The sequence below is a fragment of the Portunus trituberculatus genome, chromosome 43 (genome assembly GCF_017591435.1).
Source record: "Portunus trituberculatus isolate SZX2019 chromosome 43, ASM1759143v1, whole genome shotgun sequence".
Taxonomy (NCBI): Eukaryota; Metazoa; Arthropoda; class Malacostraca; order Decapoda; family Portunidae; genus Portunus; species Portunus trituberculatus.
The window spans coordinates 15,640,677-15,660,608 of NC_059297.1; the positions used below are offsets into that span (position 1 = coordinate 15,640,677).

Below are 19,932 nucleotides of genomic sequence, written 5' to 3' on the forward strand. Positions count from 1 at the left end.
CTGTCCAATCCTCTAATACAAGATTAAACTCTGGAACTCCCTGCCTGATTCTATATTCCCATCTTCTTACGACTTAACTTCTTTTAAGAAAAAGTGTCGCGACATTTGTCCCTGAATTTTGACTAATTATTTTTATTCTTTTTATGGAGACTACAATTCAAGTGGGCCTTTTTTTTTTTTTTTTCTAATATTCACATTTTTGCCCTTGGTAGTTTTCTCTTTTAAATACTACACACACACACACACACACACACACACACACATATATATATATATATATATATATATATATATATATATATATATATATATATATATATATATATATATATATATATATATCTCTCTCTCTCTCTCTCTCTCTCTCTCTCTCTCTCTCTCTCTCTCTCTCTCTCTCTCTCTCTCACATGAAACGACCAACGACAATTTTTGAAAATTGATGGCTCTTAAAACAAAGTGTTACCGCATTAGCAATTCAGACATACGACTTTCATCAAACGCATTTACAGCCCCGTCACTTTCACTACTGTTTCATATACACGGCTCCTCTTTTGGGCACTGATACTACATAAAGTGTGTGTGTGTGTGTGTGTGTGTGTGTGTGTGTGTGTGTGTGTGTGTGTGTGTGTGTGTGTGTGTGTGTAATTTTCAGTGCCACTTTTACTTCTTTCACCTGATAGGTTTTCACCCTGACTTTCGACGTGACATGCTTATTGACACCCTGGCAGTGGTATCTGGCGCAGCTGTGCGAAAGGCGCATGTTGAGATACCCGTGGAGAGAGAGAGAGAGAGAGAGAGAGAGAGAGAGAGAGAGAGAGAGAGAGAGAGAGAGAGAGAGAGAGAGAGAAAATTCCATTAGTACTGATTGACAGATAAGCTATTTGTGTCATCCCTCTGAATTGTTTTTATCGGCCAGAGATGACCTAAGAGACAGTTGTCCCTGTCATTGTATACAGATGCTATTGGCGTCATCTGCATTTCTTCCTGAGTGATGCTGTTGTCACCTGTACTACCTTCTGGTACTATTGTCATTATCACTGGTGATAGTGGTAAGAGTTATTTTACAATACTGTATTGCTGTTATTATTTCCATTATATTAACTAATAAGAATATCGTCTTAATTATCTATTCGCTCTTTTTACGTATTTTATTTCTTTACGTACGTACCAGAAAACCAGCGATAAGTACAAAAACAAAAATAAAACATGCCTCTCCTCGCATTGCTTCCAAAGTAACGGCAGAGTAACAAGGATTGCTAGATTTATTTTCTCTTTTATTTATTTATCTGTGTTGTGGGGGACAGAGGGGTCTTGTTACTTGTCTTTTGAAACAGTTCAAGTATTGCTAGGATGAGGTAATATAAGATAATGACTAACCCTTATATTAGTTTGGTGGATAGAGCTGCAATGAGACAGAATAACAATCTTTTGCAGCAAGCTTTCAAGAGGGAGAAGGGAGACACTCAGTTAACAAGTTCATAAGTTTAAATGATGGAAACACACATGCTGGCAACATGTTCTGGACAATAATAGGGCAGTGTCATGAGCAATATTTTATGCAAAGTCATGGATATGCTGGAAACACTGCTGTCTGAAGCCTTGTCTACATCATTGCTGCTGATATGATCACGTGTTTGACTACATTTGAAGTGAAGTTAGACTTAGAAATATAAGAAACACATTGTTTGGGCAAATGTGAACCTTTCACTAATCAAGAAAAGTAATTAGTCAGTCTTGAAAGTTTTGTCACCAAGCAACTTCCTCGTACATTCGCGTCACTTTCTGACAATTTAGTTACCCCTAAGAGAAACATTTTCTCTAGTTTTTTCCCTGAGACCCCATTTTCTTTGTCTCACTGTGACTATTTTTTCTCTCCCTTCTCTCTGAGACTATCAAATTTTAGTAGCATAAAATTCTCTCTCTCTCTCTCTCTCTCTCTCTCTCTCTCTCTCTCTCTCTCTCTCTCTCAAAAGGTATAAGGCAACACCTCACCTTTGGAACTATCCACCATTTTCATGGGGAAGAAAATCACTAAATAGATATTAATACAAATTATCAAATCAAACTTTATTTTTTGTGTGCATACAACTGTACTGACGAATTATGTTGTGTCTTTGAATTCTGTTAAAAAGTAAAGACTATTATCTCTTTTATCATCTTTCATTAGAAAAAAAATTGCAATAAAACTTTTCCAGTGGTCTGTTTCACGGCAGCTTTCATGTGTCTGCTCCATTTGGTTGCTCTCCAATAAAACCACATAAACCGTATTTGTTACAACGTTAACCAACTTGTGAAGTGTTTCGGCTGGTGACTTACAAAGTGACTGGAAACGGGCACACGGAAGGAACGGCCAAATCAGCACCAGCACAAGAATAGCAATCATTATAACACATCATTGCCATTATCAGTACCACCACTGTCACCATTGTCAGCTCCATTGCAAGACCAGAAGTTTAATGATTGCTCAGTGGAGAGATGGAGGAAAAGCTACGTGCTGACTAATCCTAAGTCATAACTTATCGAACGTCCAGTGTTGAGTACGTCCAGTAAGCACAGTTTTCAGTGGCCAAACAGACTAATGAGTTTCTATTGTTAGATGTTATACAACCACAAATTAGTTTTCGCGGGACGTCTCACAAAAAAAAAAAAAAAAAAAAAAAATTCATTGGTTATAAATTTTTCCAGAATAATGTACAATTTCATAATTTTGGGACTTTAATTGGTAACTTACTCTATAACGTCTTTCACATCTTGTAGCAGGGCTCCGTTTCTTTGTATCTTGGAAAGTTATTCCTTTTATCTCTTCACTCTCTACAAGATAAATATAGTCAGAAGTTATTCGCTCACCAGCTGACAGCACTGCGACGTGACGAGGACTTCTTAACTTTTGATTCATCACATGCGATCTGCAAAACCATCACACACACACACACACACACACACACACACACACACACACACACACACACACACACACACACACACACACACACAAGAAAAAAGGCTGTAACCCACTCAAACCAAAACAGTACATTCGGAAAATGTTCAGTTACGATAAAACATAAGAAACGAAGTAATTTAGTGTTAATTAATTGGCAAGTTATTGTTCAATCTCTAGATGCATCGATGCTTTGGTTAGAATTTTAATGATTATGATATATATATATATATATATATATATATATATATATATATATATATATATATATATATATATATATATATATATATATATATATATATATATATATATATATATATATATATATATATATATATATATATATATATATATATATATACACAGAGAGAGAGAGAGAGAGAGAGAGAGAGAGAGAGAGAGAGAGAGAGAGAGAGAGAGAGATGGATGAATATATGTAAATGAGTTGATATGATTACAATATTCATTAAGCAGATGTCACTACACTTCTGAGCGTCGTACAAATCTCATGTCAATGATAAAAAATAAGAAAAAAATAGAATGGTTATTTTAAGGATTTTAACAATTCAAGTGATAAATGTTCCTGGAGATCCAGTCTTTGTAGACTTCGACTTTCGTGAAGACGCCCGGGGATAAGTTATGGGCACACTTGTAGCCGAAGCTCACGATGCCAATCAAAACCCACATGCCATCACTCGTCTGCCTCACGAGGGGACCTCCGCTGTCTCCCTGATGACAAAACACATGTGAGGAAACTCGTCCACTATCCCTAAACAAGTAGATACAAGAATATAAGATCGAGACAAATGATATTGTGAAAACTAAACCTCACCATACTGTCCTTTATTTGTTTTGTTGAATAGCAAATAAAATAGAAATGTAAGTGGTTGTCATTAAGAGCCTTTCACTGGCCACTCAGGAACAGGAAAACATGTCTCGTGATGGACGATGACTGTAACATAGTTATATGATCTCACAGAACTACATTGACAGTTCTCATAGCAATTTTAAACATCACAGAAATGGCGGTGGTCGAGCAGTTAGTGTTCAAACACTGAGCTTGAGTCTTTTTATTTTATTTCCAGCATAAACCACAGCCAACCCACATAATGTCATGAACACTGTCTGAGCATCAGGCAACATCAGTAATGATCAGAAGAGTGAGGGGCTAAGGAAACAAATCAACATTAGCCTCCAAGAAAAGAAGAAGAAAAGAAGACGAAAGAAAATTAACTTCTCAAAGCTGAAGTGTAGTAGAAAAGTAATTACGCATATGGTCACCACTATATATAATTACAAAAAGCTTCACTTACCTGGCAGGCGTCTTTGTTTTGGGTGTACGTGCAAATCATGTTGTCGGTAATGGTGTACCCTTTTTCGTTGTACATGAGCTGGCACTCCTCGTTGGTGATGAGATCAACTCCCACCTTCATCAGCTCGTTAGATGTTGAACCACCTGGAGAGAGAGAGAGAGAGAGAGAGAGAGAGAGAGAGAGAGAGAGAGAGAGAGAGAGAGAGAGAGAGAGAGAGAGAGAGAGAGAGAGAGAGAGAGAGAGAGAGAGAGAGAGAGAGAGAGAGAGAGAGAGAGAGAGAGAGAGAGAGAGAGAGAGAGAGAGAGAGAGAGAGAGAGACTCTGTTATGTTCTGAAGAATGTTTGAATTATTTTTAATAGTTTAACATATTCTAAATCATCACCAGCTCAATGACTTTTGAAAATAATAATCATAATGAAACCTCAAAGTCTTTTAAAAATACGGATTTATAACGAAGCTGTAATGAGAGAGAGAGAGAGAGAGAGAGAGAGAGAGAGAGAGAGAGAGAGAGAGAGAGAGAGAGAGAACATTACTCACCATAATGCTTGTGGCCCCATCCAGAGACGACACAGAGACTTGATTGGAAGTTGTCCCGAGAGGTGGCGATGCAGGCAGGAATGACGTAAGGGGTGATCACTGCAGGCCTCGTCAACTCCACAAGTGCAATATCGTTGTCCTGAGGCAAGAGAGGTTAGCTTATTTACGTCTAGGTCGTATAGATAGATAGGTAAGAGCACACACACACACACACACACACACACACACACACACACACACACACACACACACACACACACACACATTAGAAGATTTATTTTAGGGTACTATTTTCATTACCATATTGTTATCATTTATTTCTTCTCTTCATATAATGTCTATCGAAATGAAAGGAAGTGTTGTGCTCCATGGTCTGAGCAAAGAAAAAATGATTCCGATTCTGATTGACACAGACAGACAGACACACACACACACACACACACACACACACACACACAAGGTAGAGGGAGGACACATACGGAATTATTGATTCTTTTTGTTACAGCAAGACAGCAAACACAAACATACTCGTATATATTTGCCTCTGGACCAGCAATCATCTCACACGATATTCGGTCACTCTACTACCAAATTAAGAAAAGAGGAATCAAGATTGCCATTCTCACACTGACCATGGTTTTCGTGTTGAAGTCTTCGTGGACGATAACATTCCTGACATCAATCACTTGGCTGTAGTGCTCGTCAATGGTCGTGTCATGGTCCCCAAGGAACACAACCGTATTAGTATATCTGGAAAGAGATTTGAGGAGAGAATGACATGTACTAGAGACAATCATTACTTATAAACTTCATTTGGGTGTGTAAAAGATAAATGTGTGGCCTTGACAATGATCGCTTTGAAATCAAAGCTTTGTGCCATACTAAGGAGACGGCAAAAGTTTAACCGAAATCTATAAAAGAGGTGTTTTTTTTTTATGTTATGGCCTATAGCGCCTTTAGGCATATTTGAAGAGTATAAGTGGGAAGCGCTGTTAAGCTTTCGCCCATTAGTGGCAAAGACAATTTTATTATAGTGGTACCCATATTAGGGCCCATATCACCACCCAAACGCATCTTTCGTGTAACTACCTAGAACCTGGATATCATGGTGACATGTAGGTAACTTTAAACCACTCGGCAAATGGCATAGCTTCAAAGCGGTATGTGGTGGCATTCGAACCTACGCGTGGACGTCTGCCCGATCCCACGCACACCACCTTATCCACTACGCCACCGCCTCCTGTGTGTGTGTATGTGTGTGTGTGTGTGTGTGTGTGTGTGTGTGCATGAATTACTGGTAGCTGAGGCGCTGAGGCACTCACCCCTCGGAGAAGCAGTGGGCAGCGGACAGGACCAAGTCACTAGAGATGAGAGTTCCGGAGCAGAGAATTTTGTTACGTACCATGACACGGGCCTGGGGGGGGGGAGATTGAGACAGAACATAAGACCAGAGGAAAGTAAGGGAAGCTATTAGAAGCCTTCAGGCCTAGGCGATGCACGTCGTAATCGCTGTATGACATAACACCTAACTGCCTGTTGATTGATAGAAACTATTTATATCTATACATTTTTTTTTTATTTTTAATTTTTCAAATTTTATAATATCTAAACAAGTTTTCAATTCTAAAAGTTTGTTGGATTTTATTTCGAGGTCCGGACACCTCACGTAATTCGTCTAAAATCCATCCTTTCCTCTCTGAAAAGGTAATAAATACAATAGGAACAGAATAGTTTGACACAATTTTCAAATCTTATTAGTATTGGCAAGTCATATATTCATGAGTGAGCTATTGGTAATCGCTTTAGTTTATAAAACATTTCCTTCTCGAACTTTCACATAATAAACCAATGTTTCTCAACCGGGGTTCACGGAACCCTAAGGTTCCGGAAAAGGTCCCTAAAAGGGTTCCGCAAGAACAAGTGAGATAAGCTATTGCACTTTTGACTTTTTATTTAATTTCATATACGTAATATAACTAAACACGCGCAATATTATTGGTTATTGTAGATGTATTATTTTTCCTTAAATCAGTTATTAAAAAAATTATATTATGATATTTGTCATGTGAAATACGATGAAAATAAAATGAAAAATATATGGTATATAATTTTTTTTTCTTTTTGCGCAGGGATTCCTTGAGACATATAATTTATTTTAAGCGTTACGCAAGGGTTATAAGATTGAGAAACGTTGTGCTAAACACTAAAGTTGTCTATGCCATAGTGGTGTACTACGATTTCCTAAGTATGAACCTATTGTTAAAGGTACTGCTTATAGTGAATAAAGAAAGACTAAAATGACTATGGGGAGCTGTGTTCATTTGTCAGCAATAAAGCAAAGGAACATCTACAAGAAAACTGTATCTCACTGTACCTGGAAAGGAAACTCCTTCAACCTGGCGGGCATCCCACCGACGATTCTGGTAATAACGATGTCACCGCGATTGCAGTTAGCTGGGAGAGAGAGAGAGAGAGAGAGAGAGAGAGAGAGAGAGAGAGAGAGAGAGAGAGAGAGAGAGAGAGAGAGAGAGAGAGAGAGAGAGAGAGAGAGAGAGAGAGAGAGAGAGAGAGAGAGAGAGAGAGAGAGAGAGAGAGAGAGAGAGAGAGAGAGAGAGAGAGAGAGAGAGAGAGAGAGAGAGAGAGAGAGAGAGAGAGAGAGAGAGAGAGAGAGAGAGAGAGAGAGAGAGAGAGAGAGAGAGAGAGAGAGAGAGAGAGAGAGAGAGAGATTACATAATACGTGGAAGCATTCAGGCAATTATAAGTTTACAAATATAAGAACTTCAGAAAATATGGGAAGCTGCAAGAAGTCGTCATAGTTTCACATAGACATGTCAACTAAAGGGATTTTAAGAAGTGAATATAATTGGCTAGAAGTCGTGACATATTAAGCAACACCTTTTTGAGTCCCACTTCTTGTCCTCCTCCCAATCCTCTGTACTTTCTTGTTCCTACATTTCTCATAACCTACTTGGTGAAACAGTTTTCACTCTAATATTTCTAAAAAAAATTATTCATGGAAGCTATCATTGTCTACTATGAGAAGTATGCGGTAGAGAGGATGGACGTGGAGGTGGGGATGTGGAACTGGGATAGGAAGACGGCAAGCCTATGATACACGTCAGAGGAAGCTTTAGCCAATGACAACTGCATGGAAATAGGATAAAAGATGCCATCTTTGTTAGAACTATAAGTAGGAAAGTGCTTCACCAAGTGGGGGAGCCGAATAAACATTTTTTCTTTATGCAGGAGGGGCAACTGGCCAAGGGCAACAAAAAAATGGATAAAAAAGGCCCAATGGGTTGCCAGTTCCCTTAAAGGTCAAGTGAGTTATCTAAAATTCAGGAAAAAATGTCCTGAAACCTTCTTCTTAAAAGAAGTCAAATCATAGGAAGATGAAATTACAAAAGCAGGCAGGGGTGCCAGAGTTTACCAGAGAAAGGTGTGAATGATTTAGAATACTGGTTATCTCTTGTATTACAGAGTTGGACATAATAAGGATGAGAGGAAGAAGAAAGCCGCAGGAGGAGGGGAGGCATGCAGTTAACAAGATCAGTAGAGCTGTTAGAATGAAAATAGCGATAAAAGATAGAAAGAGATGCAACATTTCGTCGGTGAGAAAGAGGCTGAAGACAGTGTCAGAGGGGGATTGATGAGACGAAAAGCTTTTGATTCCACCCTATCTAATAAAACAACATACAACAAACACATATTTTGCCTTGGACTTACGGCAGTAGGGCCTATGTTGCACGGTTGGTGGTGGCTTGCCATCGATGGGTGGTTTGGTGATGTGGACGGGAACTGTGGGAGTGAAGAGGGAAGGTTACTCTGGTGACAGTAATAACAAAATTTTCAGTACAGAACTATTTGCCTGTAGTGTTTTGTAGTTTCAATGAGTCTTTTGGTTTGTCTTTGTCATAGTCATTGTTTTTGTCATTGGATTCCATGTGTAGTAGTAGTAGTAGTAGTAGTAGTAGTAGTAGTAGTAGTAGTAGTAGTAGTAGTAGTAGTAGTAGTAGTAGTAGTAGTAGTAGTACCAGTAGTAGTACCAGTAGTAGTAGTAGTAGTAGTAGTAGTAGTAGTAGTAGTAGCAGTGGTAGTAGTCATAGTATTAGTAGTAGTAGTCGGAGGGAAAGAAGAAGTTTCCTCAGTGGTGGCCGGCGCCGTACTTGGAGGCAACATCGTCGTCGTCGTTGTAGTGGTCGTTGGTGATGTTGTGGTTGTAGACGTTGTTGATGGAGAGGTCGTAGTGGTTATTGTTGTAGTCTTCATCGTTGTCGTCATTGGTGGTGCTGTCGTGGTTGATGATGTGGTGGTACTTTTAGGAGTTTCAGTCGTCACTGGCACCGTACTTGTGGGAGGCGTCGTTGTCGTAGTCCTCGTCGTCGTTGTTGATGTAGTTGTGGGAGCCGTAGTCGTGGTGGTGGTCGATGTGCTTGTCGTCTTTTTGGTGGTGGCGGTGGTAGTTGACGGATCTGGAAGCGGACTAGCGGTCACTAAAGGTGAGAAAATCAGTTTGAAGTCACGGGGAGGGGTGGAGTGGTGATCAAGGGAAACGTCAACCAAAAAAAGAAAAAAAAAAAAAAAAAGGAAGAGAGTGAGGGTGAAAGAGGCAATCCACATAATCGAAAAGTAAATCTCTCTGGGCTTATAATTTTCAATCTTTTACTTAATGGGCTTTTGAATGCTTGTGCAATGAATTTCTAGCACGCTTTGGGAAGGAATGTTAGACTGAGGGAGTAAAAGTTATCCAGAAGACGAAGGAAAAGAGTGGTTGGTTGTTTTGCTACTGGGACTGATTATGTGACTGAGGGTGATTCATTAGGTAGAAAAGAATTTCTTCAGCACAAATGTTACTTATACGTTACTGATTATATTTTGGTACGTGAGTTAATTCAGAATGATATAGTATAGATTATAGATATAGCAGATTCCTTGATAGTACGGCAAATGTGATAGGAAGCTAGAACAGTAAGTTAGATGAATTTGAGCGTAAAATTAAAGGAAAATATTCGTAATAAATGGTGCTGTCTTGGATAGGAAAACAGGTCTGCAGACTTCTCACTCCTTTCAGATTGATGGTGGTTGGCTTCGGTTTCGCTGTAAGGAACATAATTTCTTCTGGGTACTAATGAATTCCCCATCTTGTGTTGTCCTCTTCTTATTCTTTCTGGCTTTCATTTCCTCCTTCCCTCGTAAATGTATATCTTTTCAGCAACACTGTTCTCAGTCTATTTTTCTGATGCCGTTTGTATGTAACAATGAAGTTTTGTGACGAGATCGCATTTAGTACATCTTTAGGCAACCCTGATCCATTCAGAGCTGATGCCGTGTCTCATTTCATCCTGATCATCACGTCTGGGAAGGCTTCTGAAAGGCATCATTCTCTGTACACTGAGTAGCAGACAGTCCAAATGCTGTCGTGCTCACCTCAGCACCCCTATGTGTTACTCTATCTCACATGACACACAAACATGATAAATTTGATAAAGCTTCAACAAAAAAAAAAGAAAAAAAAGGTGCTCCCTGTAAAAACTACTCTCTGGTGTCATTAGTGAGACATTACACACACACATCATCTGTTGGATTTCGGTGTTCTGAGACAGGAGATGTTTAAAAAATCGAGCACATGAGGAAGATATTTCTTAGAATCATGAAATAACAAAAGACAAATACTGAGAAACATAGTAAAGTTAATCTAGCCGCCAAGAACTCCGTCCACCTCATAATTGATGATATCACCCAAAAAAACCCAGACCATTCAAGTTTCCTGCAGAGAGAGAGAGAGAGAGAGAGAGAGAGAGAGAGAGAGAGAGAGAGAGAGAGAGAGAGAGAGAGAGAGAGAGAGAGAGAGAGAGAGAGAGAGAGAGAGAGAGAGAGAGAGAGAGAGAGAGAAGAGAGAGAGAGAGAGAGAGAGAGAGAGAGAGAGAGAGAGAGAGAGAGAGAGAGAGAGAGAGAGAGAGAGAGAGAGAGAGAGAGAGAGAGAGAGAGAGAGAGAGAGAGAGAGAGAGAGAGAGAGAGAGAGAGAGAGAGAGAGAGAGAGAGGAGTCTTTGTGACGTACCTGGAACGGTGGGGACTGGATGTGGATCGGTGGGAACTGGATGAGGGTCGGTGGGGACTGGATGTGGGTCGGTGGGGACTGGATGAGGGTCGGTGGGAACTGGATGAGGGTCGGTGACAGAGACTGGAGGCTTCTCTATGACTGGAGGCTTTACGGTGATAATTCCTGTCACGGATGGCCAGTGTTAAGCAGAGATAGTAATTGTGTTAGTACTCGTAATAGTTGCTTTATGCGGTGATATAACAATGGTACTTTCAGTGGCAAAATGTGTGTTTGCTGATCATAATAAAAGTAGAAGTGTTACTAGTACCAGTGTTATCACGAAACGTAATTACCAGACATACATATATCAACAAATACAAATCGAAGAGTAGTCAAAACATACGTATGGTCAGTATTGCTATATGGATGAGAAGCCTGGATGTTAAATAAACAGATGGAGTAGAGGATGGAATCATTTGAAATGTGGTGATGGCGACGGTTCTTGAAAATATCTTGGACAGTGGAACCACGCGCGCTTTGGGGGCCCAGGGATCTCCAAGCGTACGGGTTCGAATCCTGTCCAAGGTCCGAGTGTAGGATGGGCTCCTTACTCGAGGTAACGGTTCTCTAACGGGTGGGCTTTCTGATAGGATGTCTCCTTTAGCCCGAAAAGTCTCGTGAGAAGCCCATATGGTATTAAAAGAAAAAGCCTAGACGTTAAATAAACAGATGGAGTACAAGATGGATGCATTTGAAATGTGGTGTTGGCGACGGCTCTTGAAAATATCTTGGACAGGTAGAATATCAAATGTAGAAGTGATGTGAAGAATGTGTAGTGAAGATTCGAGTAAGTCAGATGAGGTTTTTAGGCCATGTGATGAGAAGGGGAAAGATAAAGGACCTCAGCTTAAGAGGAAGAATCCCAGGTAGCAGAGCAAGAGGCAGACAAAGGGTGATGTACATGAATGGAATAGGAAGAACGGTAGGAGGTGGAAGAAGAGCTGGATGTATATCACAAATGATAAGATATAGAGGAATGTGGCAATCCATGCTCGCCAACGTTTGCAAGGGCACGGCAAGGTAAGGTAAGGTAAGGTAAAGTAAGGTAAGGTAAGTTATCATGATTAGTAGAGGCGACAATGGAAACGGAAACAGCAGTAGTATCATGCTGTTATCATCATCTACAGCTTGAACCTAAGGCATAAAAAAAGAAATAAGAAATAAAAAATATCCTGACAGAATATTTTTTATTTCTCTTTCATGGAGGTAATCCTCAATTCATACATGCTTTAGTAATACAGTTTTCTGCATTGCTTTCCTTAACTCGACTCGCTGGTGTGAGAAAATGTTATATTCAACAATGATAACAAAAACACACGTGCTTTTATGGAAATTGCATAAAAGTACATAATGAACGTAACGATGACAAGTTGAAAAATGGCTGCTAAATTCGTACATGTAGTCAGTGCATCACACTTTCCCATTTTTTTTATGTATATGTATAGTATGCTTTCTTTGGAGACTTGGATATTAGTCTATTTTTGTGCTTAGTCTTTCAGGAAACAAGCAACATGTAAGTAAAAAATAGAATATGGATGAAAATCTAGTAATGTGATCATTGTTTGTGCTTTCTTAGAATCTGAGTCTATAAAATATCATGTACATTATATTATGCACTCTAGCGAAGAGTTGTCATTTCAAGATTCATTCAACATTATCTGTATTACTAAGAGCGTTCAGTGTGTCTGTTTCTCGTCTTTGCAGCAATGCCGTTAAAACTAGTGATATCACTAACATTATCTGATCCAGCATGGTCGATAATTGCTTTACAAACACGATAACGGGATTAAACAATATTCATAATATCAAACGTTAACGGCAAGTCATATAATTCAACAGACAGATCAGGGAAGAGCAAGTCTGGTGTGCAGGTTTATGCCAGAGCTGTATCTTATCTGCTCCTCTCGCCTTCTGTGACAACACAATCTTATTATTCATCAAAACCCTCCATGAAATATAGATATACACAGCAGCATAATTCTGTCTATAAACACTAAAGATATTGATCGAGTAATTTCCTTCTTATTAATATCGTTACGAGTTTTTAATTTTGTTTGCTTGTTCTGTTCTGTGTCAGCACCTTAGATTTAAATGTAAGCTATTCAAGCTATTCACTCTCGATTCTCGTTCCATGTGTCCTACTTTCACTGCTGTTCCATATGGACAAAAAATACCTCTAGTTTTAACAAATGATAAAAATCCATAAAGGTTACATTCTAAGTACATGATGTGAAAATTTTCTTCACTGTGCCACAACTTTACGCACCGTGTTTGCGGTGAACAGTAACTTCGCAAAGAAAAGCTCCTGGGCATTTCTTTCTTGGGAGCCTGCTCCTCTTGTGGTGGACTTGTAAACGATGCCCGATCGTCTCAATGTTCACTACGTCACTCTTGCAGAACGGCCACCTGCGAATAATGATAATAATTCTTCCATGCCTGTATGGTTATAGTAGTTTTAAGTATTGAAAAAAAAAGAAACAAGAAAATTAAGAAAATTCAACAGAATATATAAGATGAACTGCAAGCCAACTATGGTTCTCCAGTCTTTCCATGATACTCCTTTATTTCAGTTCGAAATTTTTAAAATCCTTAAATCATGTGTATTTCTATCAACACGTAGGGTAAGTCATACACAGTATATATATATATATATATATATATATATATATATATATATATATATATATATATATATATATATATATATATATATATATATATATATATATATATATATATATATATATATATATATATATATATATATATATATATATATATATATATATATATATATATATATATATATATATATATATATATATATATATATATATATATATATATATATATATATATATATATATATATATATATATATATATATATATATATATATATATATATATATATATATATATATATATATATATATATATATATATATATATATATATATATATATATATATATATATATATATATATATATATATATATATATACACACACACACACACACACACACACACACACACACACACACACACACACACACACACACACACACACACACACACACACACACACACACACACACACACACACACACACACACACACACACACACACACACACACACACACACACACACACACACACACACACACATTTGGTCCCCACATTTTAGGAAGGATATAACTCTATTGGAGTCAGTGCAAAGGAGGATGACTAAAAAGATACAGGGAATGAGGGATATTCCATATGAAGAGAGACTTAAAAACTCAATCTGCATTTCTTAGAGAGACGTAGGTAAAGAGGAGACCTGATAGAAGTATTTAAGTGGTATAAGGGTTTTAACAAAGGGGACATGAATGTAGTTCTTAGGATCAGTAGCGGGGACCGAAACAGATATAATGGGTCTAAAACTGAAAAATTCAGGTTTAGGAAAGAAATGGGAAGAAACTGGTGTTCAAACAGAGTGGATGATGAGTGGAACAGTCTCAGTGGTCAAGTAGTCAGAGCTGAGTCAATAGGGAGCTTTAAAAGAAGGTTAGATAAGTTCATGGATGGGGAAGATAGATGGAATTAGGTAGATTAAACACACAGGGACTGCCTCGTATAGGCCTGACGGCCTCTTGCAGCTTCCCTCTTTTCTTATGTTCTAAACAAAAAAAAAAGCTTTAATTGAAGACAGTTACTTACTTGATATGTTTATTCTCGATTAACAAGAGACTTTCCTTCTTGCATTTCTTTAGGTGGAGATTGAACACAGGACAGAAAAACTGGATTTTGGTACCGGAGGGACTCTGAAGAAACGATGAATAGACAGATATTTCATTGACCATAACACGCAACAAAAATTAAATAGCTGGCAGGGTGAAACAGATTGCATTAATACTAAATACACTAGATACAATTAAAACATTAGAAACATACAACACACACATTTACACTGCCTTTCCCCACAAAAAAAAAAAAAAAAAACATTCGTAAGATACAAATACACGAGCACGCGGATACTTGAAACACATATAGAGACGTATTAAAAAGAGGAAAAATACATGAAGATACAAGCAAGACACATGATATCAGGAGAAATTTAAAAAGATAACATGCTTTGACGAGGAGCAATAAGAATTTCGTCCAAATTGACAATAAGCTGTAGAAACAAACAATCCTTCCTATATTTTCATTTACATATGCCTTCTTTTACCCTTTTTTTCTCAAATGAGTTATCGCTGAAGTTCTTTGAATCATATTTAAAAGATTCTAGCCCACATATTGCACATCTGCCTGGAGGACCAGCGGGTATCGATGACTCACCGAAAACGTTGAACGACAGTTTCTAGACAGATGTCCCCCGTCAGTGGTGAACAGGTAAGACGTTCCTGGAACCAACTTATACTTTTTTCCACATTCCGCTAACAAATAATCTGAAAGCAAACAAACAAACAATGATATTAATTATAATACGAATGAAAATGATTATATATATATATATATATATATATATATATATATATATATATATATATATATATATATATATATATATATATATATATATATATATATATATATATATATATATATATATATATATATATATATATATATATATATATATATATATATATATATATATATATATATATATATATATATATATATATATATATATATATATATATATATATATATATATATATATATATATATATATATATATATATATATATATATATATATATATATATATATATATATATATATATATATATATATATATATATATATATATATATATATATATATATATATATATATATATATATATATATATATATATATATATATATATATATATATATGATAATAACAAGTAGAAAAATGAAAGAAGAAAAAATAAAAGAACGAGAAGAAAACAAAGAGAAAGATAAACGTAAGAAACTAAGAACACAAAATGAGGGAAGGTGGAAGAAGCAACCAGGCCTGCACTTGTCCAATCCCTGTTTGAACGCACGTACATATTTCCAACTGTTATCCCGATCCGGATATTTGTGTAATCAGAAAAGTAAAAATACCATAATAGTAACAAAAATAAGAATACAAACAACAACAACTAACAATAACAACATAACATAATTCACAACACGACTTACTAGAAAAACTGAACAGTGGATGACTCTCGGAGGTATTAATGTTTTTTTTTATCTCGCCCGAGTTTGTCTTCTTGTTGCCTTTCTGCTTGTTAGCCTTTCCTCCATTCCCACTACCTCCTGTTTTTTTCTTTCCTGGTTCGTTCTTTCTTGTTATCCTGTTTTCTTCGTCTTCAGTAATTCGTGAAAACTTCCTTTTCTTAGTTTTTGCAGGTTTGCCTTTTACTTTTTTAGCCTTTATTTTTTTAACCTTCGCATGTTTTTTGCTTTGCATAGCATTTTTCAAGCTACTGATCCGTCTATGATTTTTTTTTAAGATTTGGTTCTTCTTCTCTTTCTTCTTCTTGCTGACTGTATCACTCAGTCTGTCATCGTTGTCTCCTGGCTTCTTTTCACCTCTCTTCCCCACAGCGTCACCTCGATTTGTTTTCTTCCTGAGATTATATCTTGTGAGGTTTTCCGTGAATTCATTCTGTTCGGTCATGTTTCTCTTAAGATTCTGTACATCCTGGTCAGTCTGTTCCTCCATCTTTTTCACTTGCTCTCGCCTTTCCTCGCTGCCGGTGGTGTCCAGACACTGCGTTTCCAGGAATGCCACGATGAAGATCACCAGCAAGGCAAAGAACAGGTTGGTAGAAAATTGTGACATTTTGTCTGTAGAAGAAGAGAGAAAACTCTATCAGTTCAGAAGAGCAGCACAAATTGTATGGATAATGGCAGAGGTAGTTACGCGTTTTCAGGGAATAAAAAAAGTACAAGCTCCCATTGTCTTTTGCTACAAGGTGCTTTAGCAACGCGGTTCTAAGGTGTCAAAACAAGCTGAAATGGTGACGAAGTTATTAGTTTACTTATTTATTTATGTCATTAGGTTTAGATAAATGAGGGTAAATGTTGAAATTGTACGCAAAACACAATATAATTTTTAAGTTTGCCGCACTGTTCTAAAACGAGGTTATAACGTTATTACGGGCCGCCGTGGTACAGTGGAACCATGCGCACTTTGGGGCCCGAGGGGTCTCCAAGCTTGGGCTTCCTTACTCGGGGCAACGGCCACCCTAGCGGATGGGTTTTGAGATAGAGGTACCCCAAAAAGTATCCCCTTTAGCCCATAAATTTCCGTGAAAAGTCCACATGGTATAAAAAAAAGGAGCTGAGAAGCTTTAAATCAACAGAGAAAAATAATATTTGTTCGTAATTGATTTCTATATTCTCATTTCTTTTTTTTTAAATCACAAAAGGGAAAAAAATTAAAAGTATTTCCAGAGTTACACGTGAGAAGAATGCGGGACTGAGGGCAAATGTCACATCTTGCACTGGGAAAGTAGATGGAATAAAGCTATTAGTGAAAGGCTTGTGCAACAGTTCGAGGGAAAGAAATGGCATACAGTTAATTATTATAAAAAGATTCACTGACGAGCATTTCTCCATTTTTATGCCAGAGGGTATCTAGCCAAGGACAATAAAGTTACGATAAAAGAGGGGACCCATTTAAGAACCAGTTCCCAAAACAACACTAATGATAATGGAACGCGAAATATACGTAACAAAAATATATATATATATATATATATATATATATATATATATATATATATATATATATATATATATATATATATATATATATATATATATATATATATATATATATATATAGAGAGAGAGAGAGAGAGAGAGAGAGAGAGAGAGAGAGAGAGAAACACAACTGTGCACATATGTGAATGCTGCACGAACAACTCCACGTGAGTCAAAAGACCCAAGCATCATACACCAAACAGTTCCATATGAGCCGCAACACTTCAAAGTAAATTAGTACACTTAGGTATACTTGGCATACAGCATCCTGCACTAACTAACTTACCTAATGTTTTTCTCTTTTTCTCATGAAATGAAAGTATCTTGAGGCTTCAAAAGCACCATTTCTCGACGCTCATCTCAAGGTGTGTGATTCTTCTTTTATGTGTAAGTAAAGAGATACTATGTATGTTTCAAAACACAACAGGGGTTCTTCTCGGGGACAACCAAAAGGTACAATGTGTCAGGGCACCGTGTGTGTGTGGACTGGAGAGAAAATAGAGAGTGGGGCCGCATGTGTGTGTGTGTGTGTGTGTGTGTGTGTGTGTGTGTGTGTGCGTAAGTTGGCGTCATACAGGCTGCAGCAGGGGAAGCGTCACAAGTGTGGTGCAAATGTATACCACAACGGCGGCTGCAGGTGTAATATTCAGCTTCAAGTGATGCAAGCAATTGTTTGCATGGGGTAAATGTCTTCCGGTGCAAAACAAGATGAGAGTGACTTTAGAGTATGGGCAGTTTACAAGTGTCCAAGCTGCAGGTAATTATTTTTCGTTTTTTGCTTTTCCTTTCATCTTCAATAACAGAAAAAAGGGTGTATGTTAAACTAGAATGCTAATTTGATATTGTGAGTATCATATTCAGTTCGTAAAGTTTTCCATCGAGATAATATCGTAGATTGACTCATACGATTTACAACCATCTATTCTATGTTCGAGATGACTGATTTATTGCCACATTAAATCAGATGTCGTGTCGCCTTTTTGCGTCCTAATAGAATAATTCAAATCGTCCAAATTGGCCCAAATTTTTGCTGTAGTTTGGCGGGAGTTTTCTCGACGCACAAATGACTGACGGTATTACGTCCAAAAAAATACCATAAATGTTTGTTCATTGTTCATGGAAGTATAATTTTGTGAAAAGCTGCTTCTGAAGTGTCCCTATTTTTCTCCATTATTTATGTATGATTGAGTGTGATTCACTTTCTTAGAAATTATTACTATATCCTATCCTTATTCATTGTTTATTGCTGTTATGGAAAAAATACATTTGTGTCCTGTGTGAATGTGTGTTCCATCAAACGTGTGTGTGTGTGTGTGTGTGTGTGTGTGTGTGTGTGTGTGTGTGTGTGTGTGTGTGTGTGTGTGTGTATTACGTATTTAATGTATGTTTATATGTATGCGTATATGAATGTACACACGCACACAGACACAAACACACACACACACACACACACACACACACACACACACACACACACGGTGTAGTGTAGTGGTTAGCACGCTCAAATCACAATCGAATGGGCCCGGGTTCGAGTCCCGGGGGCGGTGAGGGAAATGGGCAAGCCTCTTAATGTGTGGCCCCTGTTCATCTAGCAGTAAATAGGTACGGCATGTAACTCGAGGGGTTGTGGCCTCGCTTTCCTGGTGTGTGGAGTGTGTTGTGGTCTCAGTCCTACCCGAAGATCGGTCTATGAGCTCTGAGCTCGCTCCGTAATGGGGAAGACTGGCTGGGTGACCAGCAGACGACCGTGGTGAATTACACAAAGCCTATATAGTATGAATGCATTTGGAGTATACAGTCTATAAACACAATCAAAGATATAGAGCTTGATAGCATGATCAATTTCCATAGAACAGCCGGTGAGTCCCATAAACATAGCTGTCACTCCACACCTGAGCCTTGATTAGCATACAGGTGGCCGAGACGCAGGTGGCGAACCGAACATCTACTACTTCTTCCTGTTTACGTACATGCTCCGTATATACATGCTCTTATGTTATTGTCATCTCATCATTGTTTCCCTTCTATTTCCGCCTCATCTTTTTCTCTTATTTCCTTCCATCTAGCTTCCTAAACTATCTTTTTCTTCACTCCCTGTATGGATATGACAATACCACTTCACTAATAACTGGACATCGCCACGAGTAAGACATTTTTACCTCTTTTTCTTCCTATTACTTCTTCTTCGTTCTCCTTCGTTTCATTTACTCTCACAACCACTAACGTTACGGATATGTTCCCTTTTTAACAATTGGACATCGCCACGAGTGAAACATTCTTTGAAGCATGTAATTCATTCAGTAT

At 37.6% G+C, this 19,932-nt stretch overlaps 1 protein-coding gene and 1 long non-coding RNA gene across 4 annotated transcripts in view; one reads left to right on the forward strand and one right to left on the reverse strand.

Annotated features, from left to right (window-relative positions):
* Window positions 1-19,932, forward strand: part of LOC123518104 — a 169,929-nt gene that overhangs the window by 128,219 nt on the left and 21,778 nt on the right. The window lies entirely within an intron of this gene.
* On the reverse strand, window positions 3,297-18,156 carry LOC123518101 (serine proteinase stubble-like). 3 transcript variants are annotated; one of them, XM_045278713.1, is made up of 14 exons: window positions 17,915-18,156; window positions 16,057-16,707; window positions 15,218-15,327; window positions 14,597-14,700; window positions 13,159-13,298; window positions 10,851-11,015; window positions 8,958-9,263; window positions 8,518-8,589; window positions 7,166-7,245; window positions 6,114-6,205; window positions 5,424-5,541; window positions 4,792-4,930; window positions 4,255-4,397; window positions 3,297-3,670 (listed from the first exon to the last, which is right to left on the reverse strand). In XM_045278713.1, exons 2-14 carry the CDS (start codon window positions 16,700-16,702, stop codon window positions 3,500-3,502), a joined length of 2,286 nt encoding a protein of 761 aa, XP_045134648.1. In that variant the 5' UTR covers window positions 16,703-16,707; window positions 17,915-18,156; the 3' UTR covers window positions 3,297-3,499. The 3 variants fall into 3 exon arrangements, with proteins under 3 accessions (XP_045134648.1, XP_045134649.1, XP_045134650.1); XM_045278714.1 differs by having other exon boundaries at window positions 9,141-9,263; window positions 17,915-18,155; XM_045278715.1 differs by lacking the exon at window positions 8,958-9,263 and having other exon boundaries at window positions 17,915-18,154.